The following is a 17,889-nucleotide window of genomic DNA, read 5'->3' as shown; positions in this document are numbered from 1 at the left end:
CATGCTGGGGCTCCCTGGGGCTTTATGGAGGACCTCTGGGCTCTGTGGAGCACCCCAGGGCTCTGTGGGGCACCCCAAGGCTCTTAGGGGCACCCTGGGGCTATGTAGGACACACTGGGGCTCCCTGGGGCACCCTAGGGCTTTATGGAGCACCCTGAGGCTCTTAGGGGCACCCTGGGGCTATGTAGGACACACTGGGGCTCCCTGGGGCACCCTGGGGCTTTATGGAGCACCCCAGGGCTCTGTGGGGCACCCTGAGGCTCTCAGGGGCACCCTGGGGCTATATAGGACATGCTGGGGCTCTCCGGGGCTTTATGGGGCACCCCAGGGCTCTGTGGAGCACCCCGAGGCTCTTAGGGGCACCCTGGGGCTATGAGGACACGCTGGGGCTCCCTGGGGCACCCTGGAGCTTTATGGAGCACCCCAGGGCTCTGTGGGGCACCCCAAGGCTCTCAGGGGCACCCTGGGGCTATGTAGGACACACTGGGGCTCTATGGGACTCTCAGGGGCTTTATGGGGCACCCTAGGGCTCTGTGGGGCACCCCAAGGCTCTTAGGGGCACCCTGGGGCTATGAGGACACACTGGGGCTCCCTGGGGCACCCTGGAGCTTTATGGAGCACCCCAGGGCTCTGTGGGGCACCCCAAGGCTCTCAGGGGCACCCTGGGGCAATGTAGGACATGCTGGGGCTCTCTGGGGCACCCTTGGACACCCTGGGATTCTCTGGGACACTCTAGGGATCTGCAGGACACCTCAGGGCTCTGTGGGACACCCCTGGGAACTGTAGGGCACCCCAAGGCTCTTGGGGGCACCCTGGGGCTATTCAGGATGCCCCAGGACTCTGTAGGGCACCCTGAGACTCTCTGGGGCACACTAGGGTTCTGCAGGGCACCTTGTGGGTCCCTGGCACCTTCTAGGACCCCGTGGGACACCCCAAGCTTCTGCAGGGCACCCTAGGGCTCTTTGGGATCCTCAAGGGCTCCCTGCAGCACCCTCAGGCTCTCTGGGACACCCCAAGACTCTGCAGGACACCCTGGGGCTCCCTGCGACACCCCGGGCTCTTTGGGACCCCCAGGGTTCTATGGGGCACGTCGGGGCTCTTGGTGACCCCCAGAGCATGATGGGGCACCCCAGGGCTCTGCAGGACGCCCTGGAGATCTTAGGGACACCTGGGGGCTCTTTGGGACCCCCAGGCTTCTGCAGGACCCTCTGGGACTTGCTGGGACCCCTTGGGACTCTGCAGGGCACCTTGGGGCTCTCAGTGACTCCCAGCGCTTTGGGGGACACCCTGGGGCTCCGCTGGACACCCTGGAACCCTGTGGGACACCCCACAGCTCTGGGGACATCCCAGGGCCACCTCTGCTCCAGGGAGCAGCTCTAGACCCCATTGATTCCTGCCTCTCGCAGCCCCTGGGCCTCAGTTTCTCCACTCCGGAGAGGCTTCCACGCCACCCAAGGGCCCCCGTTGTCCCCCTTGTCCCCTGCACACAGAGACACGAGGCTGCGATGCCATTTTATTGGAGTGTCGGTGGAGGCGGGCGCGATGCCGTCTCGTCCGCCCGCTCAGTACGTCCGCACCTTCACCTCCTTGGTCTCCGACACCACCTTCCCGTCCACGATCTTCTGGGTGGACCTGTGCACCGTGGACGTGCTCTCCTTCTCCAGGGCGTCCCGCAGGCTGCGGGGTGGGACAAGGCCAGGTCAGGGCACCCAAGGGTGCCATCCCCGCACCCAGGGGTGCTTCTCCAAGCTGGACACCCCAACATCCCTCCTTTCCCCTCCGCCACCCCAAGCATGCCCAGATCCAAGTGCTGATGGACCTGGAGCAACCTGGACGTGCTGAGAGCTTCCCAACCCCATCCTATAGGGAGCAAATCCCACCTAAGGGTAAATCCCAGCGGATCCCGCCGCATGGGGATACCTGAACTCCTCGCCGCCCTCCAGCAGCTGCCGGTAGGTCGCGATTTCCGCCTCCAGTTTGTCCTTGACGTTGAGCAGCGCCTGGTACTCGTCGGCCTGGCGCTGCAGCTCGGCCCGCGCCTGCGCCAGCTCGGCCTCGACGCGCGCGATCAGCCCGCCCAGCTGCTCCATCTGCAGCGCGTAGCGGTTCTCCACCTCCAGCAGGTTGCCCTCCAAGCCGGCTTTCTGCAAGGAAAACCGCCCCCGGAGCCTGTGAGATGGAGATGTCCTCCATGGGGACATTGCTTACTTTTTGTTTGTTTGTTTTTTGCAATTTCCACCCCTCTTTTTTAGGTGAGCAAAGGTTGGGGTTGCTGCTTGCTGGAGATGGACAAGGATGATCAGGGGCCTGGAACATCTGCCCTGTGAGGAGAGGCTGAGGGAGCTGGGCCTGTTCAGCCTGGAGAAGAGAAGGCTGAGAGGGGACCTGAGCAGTGTCTAGAAGTACCTCAAGGGAGGCTGTGAGGAGGATGGGGCGGCCTCTTTGCACTGGTGGCACCGACAGAACTAGAGGAAATGGCCACAAACTGAAGCACCAAAAGTTCCATAGGAACTTAAGGAAGAATTCCTTAACAGTGAGGGTGCCAGAGCCCTGGAACAGGCTGCCCAGAGAGGTTGTGGAGTCTCCTTCTCTGGAGATCTTCAAACCCGCTTGGACGCAGCCCTGTGCCACGTGCTCTAGGTGACCCTGCGTGTGCAGGGAGGTTGGACTAGATGATCCCTAGAGGTCCCTTCCAACCCTAATGATTCTATGATTCTATGGTTCTATGGAGGTGGTGGCGCGTGCGGTGACGCAGCGGTGGCCCTGGTGGGGCTCCATCTGACCCACCTGGTTGCGGAGGGAGTCCAGGTCGATCTCCAGGGTCTGCACGGTGCGGCGGAGGTCGAGCACGGTGCTGCGCGCCGTGTCCACGTCCTTGCTGCTCTGCGTGATCTCGATGGTGCTCTCGGTGATCTGCGTTGGGGAGGGGACACGGCGCGGGGGGTCACCACCCGTGTCCCCTGTGTTGGACCAGGGCTCCCTTGGGGAAGGTCCCAACGGGCAACATCAGGTTGGGGGCTCCCTGGCCAATGCCAGCACTGGGGACTGTCCCCCGTCTTGGGTTGAGGTCCCCTCCACCAGGCCAAGACCTCCAAGGAACATCTTGGGGTGGAGATGATGGGGCACCGGACCCACCTGCTGCCCCCACTGCTTTTCCAGGTCCTCCAGGTTCTTCTGGGCCAGCGCGTCGTACTGCGCCCGGATTTCGGCCATGATCTTGCCCAGGTCCTGGGACTTGGGGGCATCCACCTCCACCGTAACGGACGAGTCGGCGATCTGAGCCTGCAGGCCCTTCACCTCCTGGGGACACCGAGCGGCCACCGTGAGGTCCCCGGGGAGCCGAAGCCCCCAGGTCCCCACAGAGCCCCAGGCCATGGCCCCAGGCCCTGACTTACGTCCTCGTGGTTCTTCTTCATGAAGATGAGCTCCTCCTTGAGGGACTCGATCTCGCCCTCCAGCTGCAGCCGGGCCATGTTGGTGTCGTCGATGACCTTGCGGAGCCCCATGATGTCGTTCTCCACCGAGAGGCGGATGGCCAGCTCGGCCTCGTACCTGGGGGACACGGTGCCTGCTTGTCCCCAACCCATCTCCATCCCCATCGCCATGTCTGTCCTCATCCAGGTCTCCATCCTGACCCCAGTGCTGTCACTATCTCTGTTCTAGTTCCCATCCCTTGTCCCCATCCCATCCTGATCTCCATCCCCATCCTCTTCTCCAGCTCTTCTGCCCAAGCCCGTCCCTGTTCCAATTTCCACCTTGTCCCCATCCCAACCTGATCTCCATCCCCATCCTCTTCTCCAGTTCTTCTGCCCAAGCCCATCTCTGTTCCAATTTCCACCTTGTCCCCATCCCAACCTGATCTCCATCCCCATTCTCTTCTCCAGTTCTTCTGCCCAAGCCCATCTCTGTTCCAATTTCCACCTTGTCCCCATCCCATCCTGATCTCCATCCCCATCCTCTTCTCCAGTTCTTCTGCCCAAGCCCATCCCTGTTCCAATTTCCATCTTGTCCCCATCTTTTCATTGTCCCATCCCATCCTGATCTCCATCCCCATCCTCATCTGTGGTCATTCCGCTCAGCCCCATCCGTGTCCCAGTTTCCATCCCTGTCCCCTTGTCACCATCCCGCCCTTGTCCCCGTCCCGTCTCACTTGACCCTGAAGTCATCGGCGGCCAAGCGCGCGTTGTCGATCTGCAGCAGCGTGCGGGCGTTATCCACGGTGGCATCGTAGATCTGCGGGGGGACAGGGGTGGCTTTGGGGACATCCCGTCCCCGCCGGCCACGTCACCGCGGGCAGGCGCGGCTCCGGTGACCGGATCCGCGGGACCTCGCCCCGGAAAAACCGCGATAAAGCCCGGGGCCACCGCGGGAGCCCGGACGCCTGGGCCCCTTTGGGTGGGACAGGCATTGACGCAGTCCCAGGATGGGGGGGAAGAGGCATCCGTGGGGTTTGGCTCTTCCCAGTGACCTTGAGCCAGTGGGATAGGTCAAATGGATCTAAAACGGGACACGTTTGGGAGAGGGGGATCCTGCGGGATGGGTCAAATGGATCTAGAACAGGGGACATGTTTGGGAGAGGGGGATCCTGTGGGATGGGTCAAATGGATCTAAAACGGGACACGTTTGGGAGAGGGGGATCCTGCGGGATGGGTCAAATGGATCTAGAACAGGGGACACGTTTGGGAGAGGGGGATCCTGCGGGATGGGTCAAATGGATCTAAAACAGGGGACACGTTTGGGAGAGGAGGATCCTGTGGGATGGGTCAAATGGATCTGGAACAGGCGACACGTTTGGGAGAGGGGGATCCTGCGGGATGGGTCAAATGGATCTAGAACAGGGGACACGTTTGGGAGAGGAGGATCCTGCGGGATGGGTCAAATGGATCTAAAACGGGACACGTTTGGGAGAGGGGGATCCTGCGGGATGGGTCAAATGGATCTGGAACAGGGGACACGTTTGGGAGAGGGGGATCCTGCGGGATGGGTCAAATGGATCTAGAACAGGGGACACGTTTGGGAGAGGGGGATCCTGCGGGATGGGTCAAATGGATCTAGAACAGGGGATACGTTTGGGAGAGGAGGATCCTGCGGGATGGGTCAAATGGATCTAAAACAGGGGACACGTTTGGGAGAGGAGGATCCTGCGGGATGGGTCAAATGGATCTAGAACAGGGGACACGTTTGGGAGAGGGGGATCCTGCAGGATGGGTCAAATGGAACTAGAACAGGGGACACGTTTGGGAGAGGAGGATCCTGCGGGATGGGTCAAATGGATCTAAAACAGGGGACACGTTTGGGAGAGGGGGATCCTGCGGGATGGGTCAAATGGATCTAGAACAGAGGACACGTTTGGGAGAGGGGGATCCTGCGGGATGGGTCAAAAGGATCTAAAACAGGGGACACCCTGGGGACTCGTTCGTCCAACAAAGGGTGTCATTGTCCCCAGGGCTATGGGAGGGGCTGTGGCACCGGGCGGTCCCTTTGCCGCTCCCTCGGGCAAAGATCACCTGGGTTAATGGCCAACGGCTCCCGTGGCCTTGGGGCACCAACCGGGAGATGCCACCACCCTGAGTGGTCCCCTGAGTGGGACCTCAAGGCTGAGCCCTGGCGCCAACTCATCGCATGGCGGAGCCCACGGGCCTCACCTTGTTGCGCAGGTCCTCGATGACCTCCCAGTAGTGGCTCCAGTCGCGGGCGCTGGGGCCCTTCTTCTGCATGAAGTCGCGGATCTGGAGCTCGAGCTGGCGGTTCTGCTGCTCCAGGCTCCGCACCTTGTCCAGGTAGGTGGCCAGGCGCTCGTTGAGCTCCTGCATGGTCTCCTTCTCGTTCTGCACCACGCCGGAGCCCGAGAGCAACAGGCTGCTGCTCATCCCGCCTCCGTAGCCGCTCATCCCGGCGCCGTAGCCGCTTCCCAGGCTGGTGCTCCTGGAGATGGAGATGCGGGAGCCGGAGCCGCCGGCGCCGGCGTAGACGCTGGCCGCGCTGCCGACGGGCGCGATGCGGCGCGTGGTCACGATGCTCTGGCTGCCCACGGGGCGGTAGCCGCTGGAATAGACGGTGCTCCGGGTAGTGCTCCGGGAAAAGCTCATGGTGCCGGCGGGAGCCTGCAGGGATCCGAGAGGGACAGACGGACGGGACACGGGCCGAGCGGGAGGGCAGGATTTATAGCCCGGAGCAGGGAGCCGCTGGCCCCACCTCCAGGCCTGGCCCGTGCCAAGCCCGGGAAGGTGGGGCCGGGCCCTGCCCGGCTTTTGTTCCTGCCCAGGGGCCCCAATCCCGGGGGACGGGGGCGGCTGGGCCCTATATGCCCATAGGGGTCTGGAGAGACCCAGCCCCACATATCCATGGGGCCATTGGGGGCCTGGGGGTTGCTCTGCCCCACGTGTACATTGGGGTACGGGGGTGACTCAGCCCCATGTGCCCAAAGGGACTGGGGTGTTTCAGCTCCTTGCACCCATGGGGACCAAGAGCAGCTCAGCCCCATATGTCCCTGGGGGTCTGGAGAGACTCAGCCCCACATGTTCATGGGGTCTGGGGTGGCCCAGCCCTATTGGGAGCCTGGGGGTTGCTCTGCCCCACGTGTACATTGGGGTACGGGGGTGACTCAGCCCCGTGTGCCCAAAGGGACTGGGGTGTTTCAGCTCCTTGCACCCATGGGGACCAAGCGCAGCTCAGCCCCATATGTCCCTGGGGGTCTGGAGAGACCCAGCCCCACACATCCATGGGGTCTGGGGTGGCGCAGCCCCATTGGGAGCCTGGGGGTTGCTCTGCCCCACGTGTACATTGGGGTAGGGGGGTGACTCAGCCCCGTGTGCCCAAAGGGACTGGGGTGTTTCAGCTCCATCCACCCATGGGGACCAAGAGCGGCTCAGCCCCATATGTCCCTGGGGGTCTGGAGAGACTCAGCCCCACATGTCCATGGGGTCTGGGGTGGCGCAGCCCCATTGGGGGCCTGGGGGTTGCTCTGCCCCACGTGTACATTGGGGCACAGGGGTGACTCAGCCCCGTGTGCCCAAAGGGACTGGGGTGTTTCAGCTCCTTGCACCCATGGGGACCAAGAGCGGCTCAGCCCCATGTGTCCCTGGGGGTCTGGAGAGACCCAGCCCCACACATCCATGGGGTCTGGGGGCTGGCTCTGCTGCCTGTGGGGGGACTGCTGGGACCAGGCTATGGTGGGGTCTCTATAGGCATTTTTGGGGGGGATCATGGAGAGGGGAGGGTCACGCTGCCCAAACGGCTCCAGGAATCCGGCCCGTCACCTTCTCCATCCCAGCCCCATTCCTGGGATGGGGGAGCAGCATCCAGGTGTCCCCCCCATCCCGCTCTCCCTGCCTGACCCCCCCCCCTCCACATTCCCGCGGGAGCCCTGGCCCTTATCTGGCTCCGGGCGGCACGAAAGCGCCGCGCATTCCCAACGCACATTCCAGCCTTTATCTGCCGGAGCATCGGCTCTGTTTGCTCTGCAGGGCTGTGTCCCCCAGGCTTTGCCCCCTGCCTCCCCTCTCCGGGGCATGTTGCAGGACACGTTCCCACATCCCGCTCCTTGGGGTCCCAGAGGCAGGAGCAGAGACTTTTCCAGCCTCTGGAGCGACTTTTCCAGCCTCTGGAGCATCCAATGGGGCCTGCAGGTGGGAACTGCTTTACCCTGCTCCGAGCTGGCCAAAGTGCAACTTTGGGCAAGCAGCCGCCTTTGCCTAAGTGCCCCCTTTTTGCATGGACGTGCGCCTTTGTGGAGACGCTCAGTGTTGCATGGACATGGATTTACAGGGAAATGCACGGACATGGATTTGCAGGGAAATGCACTCTTGCAGGGAAATGCACTTTTGCAGGGAAATGCATGGACATGGATTTGCAGGGAAATGCACTTTTGCAGGGAAATGCACGTTTGCACAAGCATGCACTGTTGCACAAGCACCTACCTTTGCACCCACGTGTACCTTTGCAGGGAAATGCACCTTTGCAGGGGAATGCACCTTTGCACAAACGTGCACCTTTGCACCCACATGCACCTTTGCAGGGAAATGCACCTTTGCAGGGGAATGCACCTTTGCACAAACGTGCACCTTTGCACGAACATGCACCTTTGCACCCACGTGCACCTTTGCAGGGAAATGCACCTTTGCAGGGGAATGCACCTTTGCACAAACGTGCACCTTGCACAAACATGCACCTTCGCACATGCAGAGGTGCCCAGGGGGCTGCACGGGGTCCGGGGCGATGGCACCTGCCTGGGGGCTGCTCCATCCAGGCTGGTTTTCCCAGGAAGCGGTGGCCACGGGAAGCCTTTCTGCAGGGCGGGCACCCTGTTTTCCCTGGTTGTGTCCAGCCCTGCCACGTCCTTGTGCCAGCGGGAATGTGGAATCCCAGCAAAATCCAACATTCTATCCCTAGGAACCTTATCCCTGTAACCTTGATCCATGCAGCTCTCTCCTAGGGTGCAACCTCCTCTTTTCTTCCCTTTTTATCCTTCCTTCCTTCCGTCCCAGCGCTGCCTGTCACCTGCTTTGCCTGTGCCGCTTCCCACCTCCAAGATTCCCGGCTCCGAGCTTTCCAGGCCGGCTCCTCCCCGGCAGCCGGATCACTGGCCTGACGGGTTTCTCTTGGCACAGCCTGTGCCATTTCCCTGCACTTTGAATGTGCTGGCGAGATCCGGAGGCTGCTCCGGGCCGTGTTCCGCTCGGATCTTTATCCCATCCAGGGTCTTGGTGGTTCGCAGGGGTCTGTCTTGCAGATCCCGGTGCTGCCTGATCCCAGGGTCCCAGCAGTGACTGATCCCGGGATTCAGGTGCTGGCTGACCCCGTATCCTGAAGGTGTTTGGCCCAATGGCACCAGCAGCATCCAACCCCGGGAAACAGGGATTGGATGCCAGCAGTATCCGATCCCGGGATCCAGGAGCTGGCCCAACCTGGGTCCCAGCAGTGCCTAATCCCACGATTTAGGGGCTATCCGATCCCAGATTCCCTGTAGTGCCTGGGGGGAAGGCACTCCGATGGCCCTGGGGGTCTCTCCAAGCTTTTCCAGCTCCTCTCTGGAGCCCTTGCACATCCCAGCTCCTTATCGGACACATTCCTGCCCGGAGCAGCCCTGACCCCCAGCACGTCCCATCCTCCCAACGGCTCTGGGTAAGACAGAGATTAAGGACCTGTCACTGATAAGGTCCCTCCGTGCCCCCCCGTCTCCACATACGGCTGCTGGACGCGGCCCTGAGATCCTCCCCATCCTGGAAAATCCCAGGAAAAACAACACGGGAGTGGCAGATTCCCCCCTTTTCACTGCAGAGCATGGGGGGATCCTGTGGTCCTGGGCAGGGATGTGTCCCAGGGCCCCCCCCTGGATCCCCCAGCGCATTCCTGAGCAATGAAGCCACAGCCGGTGCCGTCTCCTGGTGGGAATTTCCCCTCCCTCCCTCCTGCTGGGAGCGGGCGGGAAAGTTGCTTCCCCAAACAGCTCCGCTTGGATTGCAAACAGAGGAGCAGCAGGATACGGGAAGGGCCGCACGGAGGGAGACATGGCCGAGCCGGTCCCTGTCCTCATCCCTGTCCCTGTTCCCATCCCTGTCCCTATTCCCATCCTGCATGGGAATCATTTAGGGGCTTGGTCCCAGGTGCAAGGAGCCACCGTGGCCCTTGGGGACTCCCTGGAAAGGTCCCCATGCCTTGGGGTATCCCCCTGCTGCTTCCCTGATCCCTCAATGCATTCCCAATCCGTCTGGACATCCCCAGTCCCTCAGTGCATTCGTGGTCTCTCCACGACTCCCCAATCCCACCGCGCATCCCTGATTCCTCCATGCCATTCCTGATGCCACCCTGGCTCCGATTCCTGCATGCTGGCCCTGTCCCCGTGGGAAATCCTCATCCGGGTGGGAAGTGGCTGCAGGGGGATTTCGGGGCATCTCCCTGTCTGCCCTCCATTCCCAGGGCCCTGCACCAGCCTCCGGGATGCGCCGGCTGCTCCTGCTGCTGGGGCTGACTCAGGAAGGCGCCTGCAGCCTGTGGAGTCTCTGATGTCTCATAAGGGTTGTGCACCCGTGGGGTGGGCGGCTGCGGTTCACCCGGCGCCTCGTGGGTGGTGAGGTGGCAGCAGCGCCGCAGCGGGGGCTCCAGATCGTGGAAATGAGGTGGACTGAGACCCCTTGGCTCCCTCCCACCTGCTGCTGAACCCATTTGCTGAAGCGCCCATGAGGTTGCATTTCCCCCTTGCAGCACCCATGAGGTTGCATTTCCCCCCTGCAACACCCATGAGGTTGCATTTCCCCTTGCAACACCCTCAAAGTTGCATTTCCCTCTTGCAGCACCCACGAGGTTGCATTTCCCCATGCAGCTCCCACAAGGTTGCATTTCCCCATGTGTCTCCCACAAGGTTACATTTCCCCCATGCAGCACTCACGAGGTTGCATTTCCCCATGCAGTTCCTGCAAGGTTGCATTTCCCCATGCAGCTCCCACAAGGTTGCACTTTCCCATGCAGCACCCATGAGGTTGCATTTCCCCATGCAGTTCCTGCAAGGTTGCACTTTCCCATGCAGTACCCACAAGGTTGCACTTTCCCATGCAGCACCCATGAGGTTGCATTTCCCCTTGCAGCATCCACGAGGTTGCATTTCCCCATGCAGTTCCTGCAAGGTTGCACTTTCCCGTACAGTACCCACAAGGTTGCATTTCCCCATGCAGCTCCCATGAGGTTGCATTTCCCCCATGCAGCACCCATGAGGTTGCATTCCCCCATGCAGCACCCATGAGGCCACAACCTCCCTTGCAGCACCCAAGGGCACCGCGGCGCGGGCAGAGCGGGTGGCCCCGCGCCAGGGCTGGGAAGGTGCCAGCCCATGAGCAACGTCCCCGTGGCCCTGCCGCGCTCCAGCCCAACCAGTGCAAACAAGGGCTGGATCCGTCCCAAGCCGCCACCTCGTCCCCTGCCGCCTCTCTCTGCTGTCCCTTGGGGTGACACAGGCTTGGGACGCGGGGGACATCATGGGCCGGGCGGCCCCTGTCCCACCTGGCTCCATCCGCATGGAAAACTCGGCTCAGGTGTCAGGGAAATTCGGTTGTCGCTTGGGCAACGGGGGCCAGGCCGGGATTTATGACCAGGTGGCTCCTGGCCTGGGGCCACCGCAGGGCTTGGCAGGCACCGGGTGTCCGGACGGGGGCCGCTCCAGGCTGCCGCGGGCCCAGGCGTCCGGGGGAGGCTCCGTGTGCGGCCTGGAGCCTGGGGACATTCCGTGGGGATCCCCTGCATCTCCCCTGTGCCCGTCCCCCTCGGCGCCTGCCCTGGCCCTGCTTCCTCCCTGCCTGCGGAATCTCAGCGGGGAGTGAAGGATTTGCCTGGATTGCAAATTCCTTGAAGATAAGATTCCTTGGCTGGGCGGGTGGAGGAGCTCCTGCAAGGAGACAGGCGGCCTGGGGCCTGAGGAAGAGGAGGGAGCGGCGAAATGTGTGTCTTCCTCCCCCTTCCCATGTTTGTTGCTCCTGTGCGGGTGAGGAAGAGGCACGGACTGGGAAAAAGGGGCCAGGAAGAGGGAGAGATGCCCAGGGAGATGGGAACGTATTGGCCTTGCTTCCATATGGGCAGGATGAACCCTTTTCTGTCCTCCTTTTGCTGGGAATACAGGCAGGGATCAGCAGTGAGCTGAGCCGGATGGAGGGATGGAGGGAGGGTTTGCTGGAGGGATGAAGGATGGAGGTGCAGGGACAGAGGGATGGATGCATGGACAGAGCCAGGGATGGATCCATGCAGAAAGGTGGATCTGCACGGGAATGAGCGTGTGGATGCAGGGATGGGTGGATGGACGGATGGACGGATGGACGAATATCTACAAGGGTACCTGGAAGGATGCGTCTAGTCAGAGATGGATGATGGATGGATGGATGGATGGATGGATGGATGGATGGATGGATGGATGGATGGATGAATATCCACAAGGGTACCTGGAAGGATGCGTCTAGCCAGAGATGGATGATGGATGGACGGATGGATGGATGGATGGATGGACGGACGGACAAATGGATGAATATCCACAAGGGTACCTGGAGGGATGGGTCTGGCCAGAGATGGATGGATGGATGGATGGATGGATGGACAGATGAATATCCACAAGGGTACCTGGAAGGATGTGTCTAGCCAGAGATGGATGATGGATGGATGGATGGATGGATGGATGGATGGATGGATGGATGGACAAATGGATGAATATCCACAAGGGTACCTGGAGGGATGGGTCTGGCCAGAGATGGATGATGGATGGATGGATGGATGGATGGATGAGTGGATGGATGGATGAATTGATGGATGGGCAAGTAGACTCCTGCAGGGAGGTGTGGAAGCAAAGGAGCAGAGGAATGGGTGGGTTTCATCCAGCATCACCCAAAGACCTGGCAGGATTCCCCATCCCAGCCCCGTCCTGTCGGCGATCCAGAGCTGGCCCTGCTGCTGCTTCGAGGAAACTGGGAAAAAAAAAAAAGCCGTCGGGAAGGCAGTAAATCCCTGCCTGCAGGTGCCGAGCGGGTGCGCTGCCTCGGCCTGGTGCCCGGCATTCCCAGTGCGGGACAAGCCTGGTCCTGATCCGGACGCTCCCGGCACCTGTCGAGAGAGGCGGGAGCCGTGTGGGATGCGCCGGGCTCCGTGCTCTCCATGGGTGCCTTTGAAATCACCCTCGTGCAATTCCCTCTCCCTCTCCGGGGTGTTGATTGCCAGGGTTTTTGGTGCCCGGTCCACAGGGAGCTCGGCTGCATGGAACCCTCTGCGGGAGCACAACCCTTATTAGACACCGGAGAATCCCCATGGCCCAGAGGGAGAAAATTGTGGGGAAGATTCAGCTGCTCGGGGAACAACCTGGATGTTCCCTCCGTGCTGCACATTTTGCCGGGATGAGAGGAGGGAGCCACAGGCTTCCGACCTCCAGGTGAGGGGCAGCAACCAGGGAGGATCCAGGTGCCTGGAACCATCCGCCCTTCCAGTCCCCTATGGAAAATCTGGGAATGCTGCCAGCCCCAAAGCATCATCCGAGAGGGGTCCGGGCGCTGCAGATCCCACCGGATCCCGTTGGATCCGGGCCGCTCGGAAGGGGTTAAAGCAGGTGCTGCATTCCTGCCCGGCCGGGCCCTCCCTTCCTGCTCTCCTCCCCCAGCTCCTGGGATAGGGATATAAATACGGAGCTCACTCCCCGCCCTAGATCTGCAGGGCTCCTGCCTGCTCTTCCGGCCTGTCCGGTCTGTCCGTCCATCCGTGCCTGTCCTGCAGCCCTCCGACGCCTTTCGCAACCTCCTTGCTCCTCTCGCCGCCTTCCCGTCCGTTTTCCAAGGCTCCCGTCCGTCCGTCCCGCCTCCAGCCTCCACCATGTCCATCACGGTCACCAGGAAGACCATGAGGAGCAGCTCGGCTGTGCCCGGGCGCTCCTTCAGCTCCCACTCTTACACCACCAGCCCCGGCGTGAGGATGAGCGCGGCCACGGCCTTCGGCGCCTATGGAAGCGGCGGCCGCTTCGGAGCGGGTCTGTTCCGCGCTCCGGCCGTGGGGGCTGGAGCGGGGGGCTCCATCGCGTCCGTGAGCGTCAACCAGAGCCTGTTGACCCCCCTCAACCTGGAGATCGACCCCAACATCCAGCGGGTGCGGAAGGAGGAGAAGGAGCAGATCAAGACCCTCAACAACAAATTTGCCTCCTTCATCGACAAGGTGAGGCTGGGGGCGGAGAGCTGGCATGGGGCCACCTCCTCCTCCGTGCCACCAGTCCTGGGGACACCCCCGGTCCTTGCGCAGCTCCTGGAGGGGTTTTGCCAAGCTTGGTCTTTCTTTCTGGCCCGATTCTGCGGCTGCCGTGGGCTGGGAGGCGGGCAAAGGGGAATGGGGAGGGACTCATGGGTGGACGGGTGCTTGGGGACATCCTGGACCCCCTTGGGGACATCTGAGGCCCTCAGGGACCTCCTGCCTCATTGGGGACAGTCTAAGGACTGTCCTGGTCCCATCAGGGAGCTCTTGGCCCCATTTGAGGTATTCTGACCCCCTTGGGGACCTCCTGACGCCCTTGGGGACCTTCTGCCCCATCAGAGGCATCGTGAAACCTTTGGGACTCCCTTGGAGCCCTCCTGACTCCCTTGGGGACATTGTGGTCCCTTTGGGCACATCTCCGTCCCATCAAAGACCTCCTAATGCCCTGAGGGTCCCTCCTGACCCCTTTGGACACATCCTGGTGCCATAAGGATCATCTTGGCCCCCTCGGGGACATTGAGCCCTGTCTTGGGGACACCCTGGCCCCTTGGGGCACATTTCGGCTCCCATGGGGGTGTCCTGCCCCCTTTGGTGACACCCAGGTGGCCTTGGGGACATCCCCCCCCTTTTCCCTCCCCCCAGTGCCATCCATGGGGGTGGTGGCAGCAGAGCCCACAGGCAGGGAGCTGGTGGCAGACGAGAAGCGACGGGGGACATTGGGGCCCCCCATCTCCTGCAGGGGACATCCAGGACCCACCTCTACCCCTCCTCCCCCTCCCCAGAGGAATTAATTAAAAAGGGCATCAATTAGCAGCACCCGCCCCCCCCCCACACCAAACCTGGGCTTTTCCTCCTTGGGAGGCAGCAGGTTCCTGGTGCAAACCCTGGAGAAGTGTTGGAAGGAGGGAGGAACGGATGAACGGATGGATGGACGGATGGATGGACGGATGGATGGACGGGTGGAGGGATGGATGGATGGACGGATACATGGATGGATGGATGGATGGATGGATGGACGGAAGGGTGGAGGGATGGATGGATACATGGATGGGTGGATGGATGGATGGATGGGTGGATGGATGGAGGGATGGATGGATGGATAGATGGATGGATGGATAGATGGATGGATGGATGGATGGATGGATGGACGGACGGACGGACGGAAGGGTGGAGGGATGGACGGATACATGGATGGGTGGATGGATGGATGGGTGGATGGATGGAGGGATGGATGGAGGGATGGATGGGGGGGTCCTGATCCACCTCTCGCCACCAGGTCCGGTTCCTGGAGCAGCAGAACAAGATGCTGGAGACCAAGTGGAGCCTCCTGCAGCAGCAGCAGCAGGCGCCGGCGCGGGGCAGCGCCGGGGGCCTCTTCGAGGCCTACGTGGGGACCCTGCGGCGGCAGCTGGACGCGCTGGCGCAGGACAAGCTGCGCCTGGAGGCCGAGCTGGGCAACATGCAGGGCTTGGTGGAGGAGTTCAGGAGCAAGTGAGCGGCCCCACGCGCCCCCAGGACCCGCCCCGGCCACCCGCTTTGCGAGGGGACGGCGCGTGGGGACGGTGCCACCAAGGTGTCCCCAGCCCTGCTTCTCCCTGTAGGTACGAGGAGGAGATCAACCACCGCACAGAGAAGGAGAACGAGTTTGTGCTGCTCAAGAAGGTGGATGCGACTCGAGGGGACGCCAGGGGAGGGCTTGGGGACACGGGTGGCCACAGGCTCACGGGCTCCGCGTGTCCCCCAGGACGTGGATGAAGCCTATATGAACAAGGTGGAGCTGGAGTCCAGGCTGGAGAGTCTCACGGACGAGATAAACTTCCTGCGGCAGCTTTACCAGGAGGTACGGGAATGACGGGGTGGGATGGCAGGAGCCACCCGCGTGGCGAGCGGCCCCGTGCTCAGCCGGCCGCCCCGCAGGAGCTGAGCGAGCTGCAGGCCAAGATCTCCGACACCTCCGTCGTGCTCTCCATGGACAACAGCCGCAGCCTGGACCTGGACGGCATCATCGCCGAGGTGAAGGCGCAGTACGAGGACATCGCCAACCGCAGCCGCGCCGAGGCCGAGAGCATGTACCAGATCAAGGTGAGGAGGGGAAGGAGGTCCCGGCGGCATTCCCAAGGGGACGCTCCCGGCTCCTTGTGGAGCGCCGGCTCCGTCCCGTCACCCTTGAACCCGGCCGTGCCCAGCGCTCCCTGCCCCGGGGCCCGCGGCTCGCCGCGCTCCCAGGCTGGCGCATCCCGGCTCCTCCTGATTAGACGGTGCCGTAAAAATCCCGCGGGGCCGGAGCGGCGGCGCGGGGCGGGTTGGACGCCCGCGGCGCGGGCCGGGCGCCCGCGGCTCCACGCGCTCCCTCCCTGCCGGCGCAGTACGAGGAGCTGAAGACGACGGCGGGGAAGCACGGCGACGACCTGCGCAGCACCCGCACCGAGATCAACGAGCTCAACAGGCTCATCCAGAGGATCCAGGCGGAGATCGAGGCGCTGAAGAACCAGGTCCGCCGGCTCCCCGGCGCGGGGTGGTGACGGCGGGGGCACCCCCTGTATCCCGGGGGCATCCCCTGCATCCCGGCGGCATCCCCTGCATCCTGGGGGCATCCCCTGCATCCCGGGGGCATCTCCTGCACCCCAGGGGCATCCCCTGCATCCTGGGGGCATCCCCTGCGTCCCGGGAGCATCCCCGGGCTGGTGCTGCTGGGCATCGCCTCCATATGGGGCAATCCCTGCTTTTCTGTGGGGGATGCATCCCTCTATCCCTGCAAAACTCCAGTTTTGCAGGGCCTGGGGAGTCCCCTGGTGCTGGATGGGGGGGTCCCTGGTACTGGATGGGGGGTCCCTGGTGCTGGGGTGTCCCTTGTGATGGGGGTGGCTCCCTGGTACTGGGGAGGGGTGGTCCCTAGCGCCGGGGGGGTCCCTCCACCAGTGCAAAACTTTGGAGCATTCAGGAGGGTTTTGCACCTCCATGGGGCTGCGGGGACCCCCCGGATTTGCTTTTCCTGGAGGTTTAACCCCCCCGGCGGCACTTTGCAGCGGGCCAGCCTGGAAGCGGCGATCACGGAGGCGGAGGAGCGCGGCGAGCTGGCGCTCAAGGACGCCAAGGGCAAGCTGGGCGAGCTGGAATCAGCTCTGCAGAAGGCCAAGGCCGACATGGCCCGGCAGCTTCGCGAGTACCAGGAGCTCATGAACGTCAAGCTGGCCCTGGACATCGAGATCGCGACCTACAGGAAGCTGCTGGAGGGAGAGGAGAGCAGGTGGGACCCACGGGTGCTCCATGGGGTGTCCCATAAAATTGTGGAGGGCCATGGGGCGCTGAGCGCAGGAGATGCAAGGGTGATGTCCCCCTACCCTGGTCATGTTAACTAATGTCCCCGTGGCCACCTCGTCCCCGCAGGTTGGAGACCGGCATGCAGACCCTCAGCATCCAGACCAAGAGCTACTCGGGTAAGGCTGGTGGGGACACCTGGGCTCGGGGAGGGACGCAGAGGACGACGCTCAGCGCTGTCCCCCTCGCAGGTGGCTACGGCGGCAGCCTCGGTGGCTACGGTGGCTACGGCGGCTCCTTCTCCAGCAGCAGCTTCTCAGCGCCCGCCGCGGGGCTGGAGAGCTCGGCCGTGCCCAAGGCCAGAGCCATCGTCATCAAGAAGATCGAGACGCGGGACGGCAAACTCGTGTCCGAGTGCGCGGACGTGCTGGCCAACTGAGCGCCCGCCGCTCCGTCAGCAATAAACCGCTCTGTCCACTGTGGTCCGAGATTATTTTATTTTATTTTTATATTTTATCTTATTTTATTTCATCTTATTTTATTATTTTATTTTATTTCATCTTATTTTATTTTATTTCATCTTATTTTATTATTTTATCTTATTTTATTTTATTTCATCTTATTTTATTATTTTATCTTATTTTATTATTTTATTTTATCTTATTTTTATTTTAACTTATTGTATTTTATCTTATTTTATTATTTTATTTATTATTTTAGTTTATTTTATCTTATTTTTATTTTATCTTATTTTATTATTTTATTTATTATTTTAGTTTATTTTATCTTATTTTTATTTTATCTTATTTTTATTTTATCTTATTTTTATTTTATCTTATTTTTATTTTATTTTATTTTATTTTATTTTATTTTATTTTGTTATTTTATTATTTTATTTTCTCTGGGCACAAGTCCTGGCCCCCATCCCAC

General features: G+C 61.4%; 2 protein-coding genes across 2 annotated transcripts; one reads left to right on the top strand and one right to left on the bottom strand.

Annotated features, from left to right (window-relative positions):
• Positions 1-1,556: 1,556 nt before the first annotated feature.
• Positions 1,557-6,089, bottom strand: KRT18 (keratin 18). The gene is made up of 7 exons (XM_010225898.2): positions 5,646-6,089; positions 4,151-4,233; positions 3,396-3,552; positions 3,136-3,300; positions 2,788-2,913; positions 1,921-2,144; positions 1,557-1,677 (listed from the first exon to the last, which is right to left on the bottom strand). The coding sequence occupies exons 1-7, from the start codon at positions 6,087-6,089 to the stop codon at positions 1,563-1,565; spliced, it is 1,314 nt and encodes a 437-aa protein (XP_010224200.2). The 3' UTR covers positions 1,557-1,562.
• A 7,215-nt stretch (positions 6,090-13,304) lies between these two features.
• Positions 13,305-17,398, top strand: LOC104578345 (keratin, type II cytoskeletal 8-like). The gene is made up of 8 exons (XM_088529785.1): positions 13,305-13,668; positions 14,978-15,192; positions 15,303-15,363; positions 15,446-15,541; positions 15,619-15,783; positions 16,068-16,193; positions 16,728-16,948; positions 17,089-17,398. Exons 1-8 carry the CDS (start codon positions 13,333-13,335, stop codon positions 17,396-17,398), a joined length of 1,530 nt encoding a protein of 509 aa, XP_088385911.1. The 5' UTR covers positions 13,305-13,332.
• Positions 17,399-17,889: the final 491 nt, after the last annotated feature.

The sequence above is a fragment of the Tinamus guttatus genome, unplaced genomic scaffold, assembly GCF_059628265.1.
Source record: "Tinamus guttatus ecotype Peru unplaced genomic scaffold, ASM5962826v1 Tinamus_guttatus_pri_ptg000344l, whole genome shotgun sequence".
Classification (NCBI taxonomy): Eukaryota; Metazoa; Chordata; class Aves; order Tinamiformes; family Tinamidae; genus Tinamus; species Tinamus guttatus.
This window is presented reverse-complemented; position numbering and strand designations above follow the sequence as displayed.

Excerpts from the sequence above, each read along its gene's own strand:
- KRT18 (XM_010225898.2), bottom strand. The coding sequence starts at position 6,089 with ATGAGCTTTTCCCGGAGCACTACCCGGAGCACCGTCTATTCCAGCGGC. Across the intron at positions 3,301-3,395 it reads TGAAGAAGAACCACGAGGAC|GAGGTGAAGGGCCTGCAGGC; the intron begins GTAAGTCAGGGC and ends CGGTGTCCCCAG. Across the intron at positions 1,678-1,920 it reads GAGGGCGGCGAGGAGTTCAG|CCTGCGGGACGCCCTGGAGA; the intron begins GTATCCCCATGC and ends CCCACCCCGCAG.
- LOC104578345 (XM_088529785.1), top strand. The coding sequence starts at position 13,333 with ATGTCCATCACGGTCACCAGGAAGACCATGAGGAGCAGCTCGGCTGTG. Across the intron at positions 15,364-15,445 it reads AGTTTGTGCTGCTCAAGAAG|GACGTGGATGAAGCCTATAT; the intron begins GTGGATGCGACT and ends CGTGTCCCCCAG. Across the intron at positions 15,784-16,067 it reads AGAGCATGTACCAGATCAAG|TACGAGGAGCTGAAGACGAC; the intron begins GTGAGGAGGGGA and ends CTGCCGGCGCAG.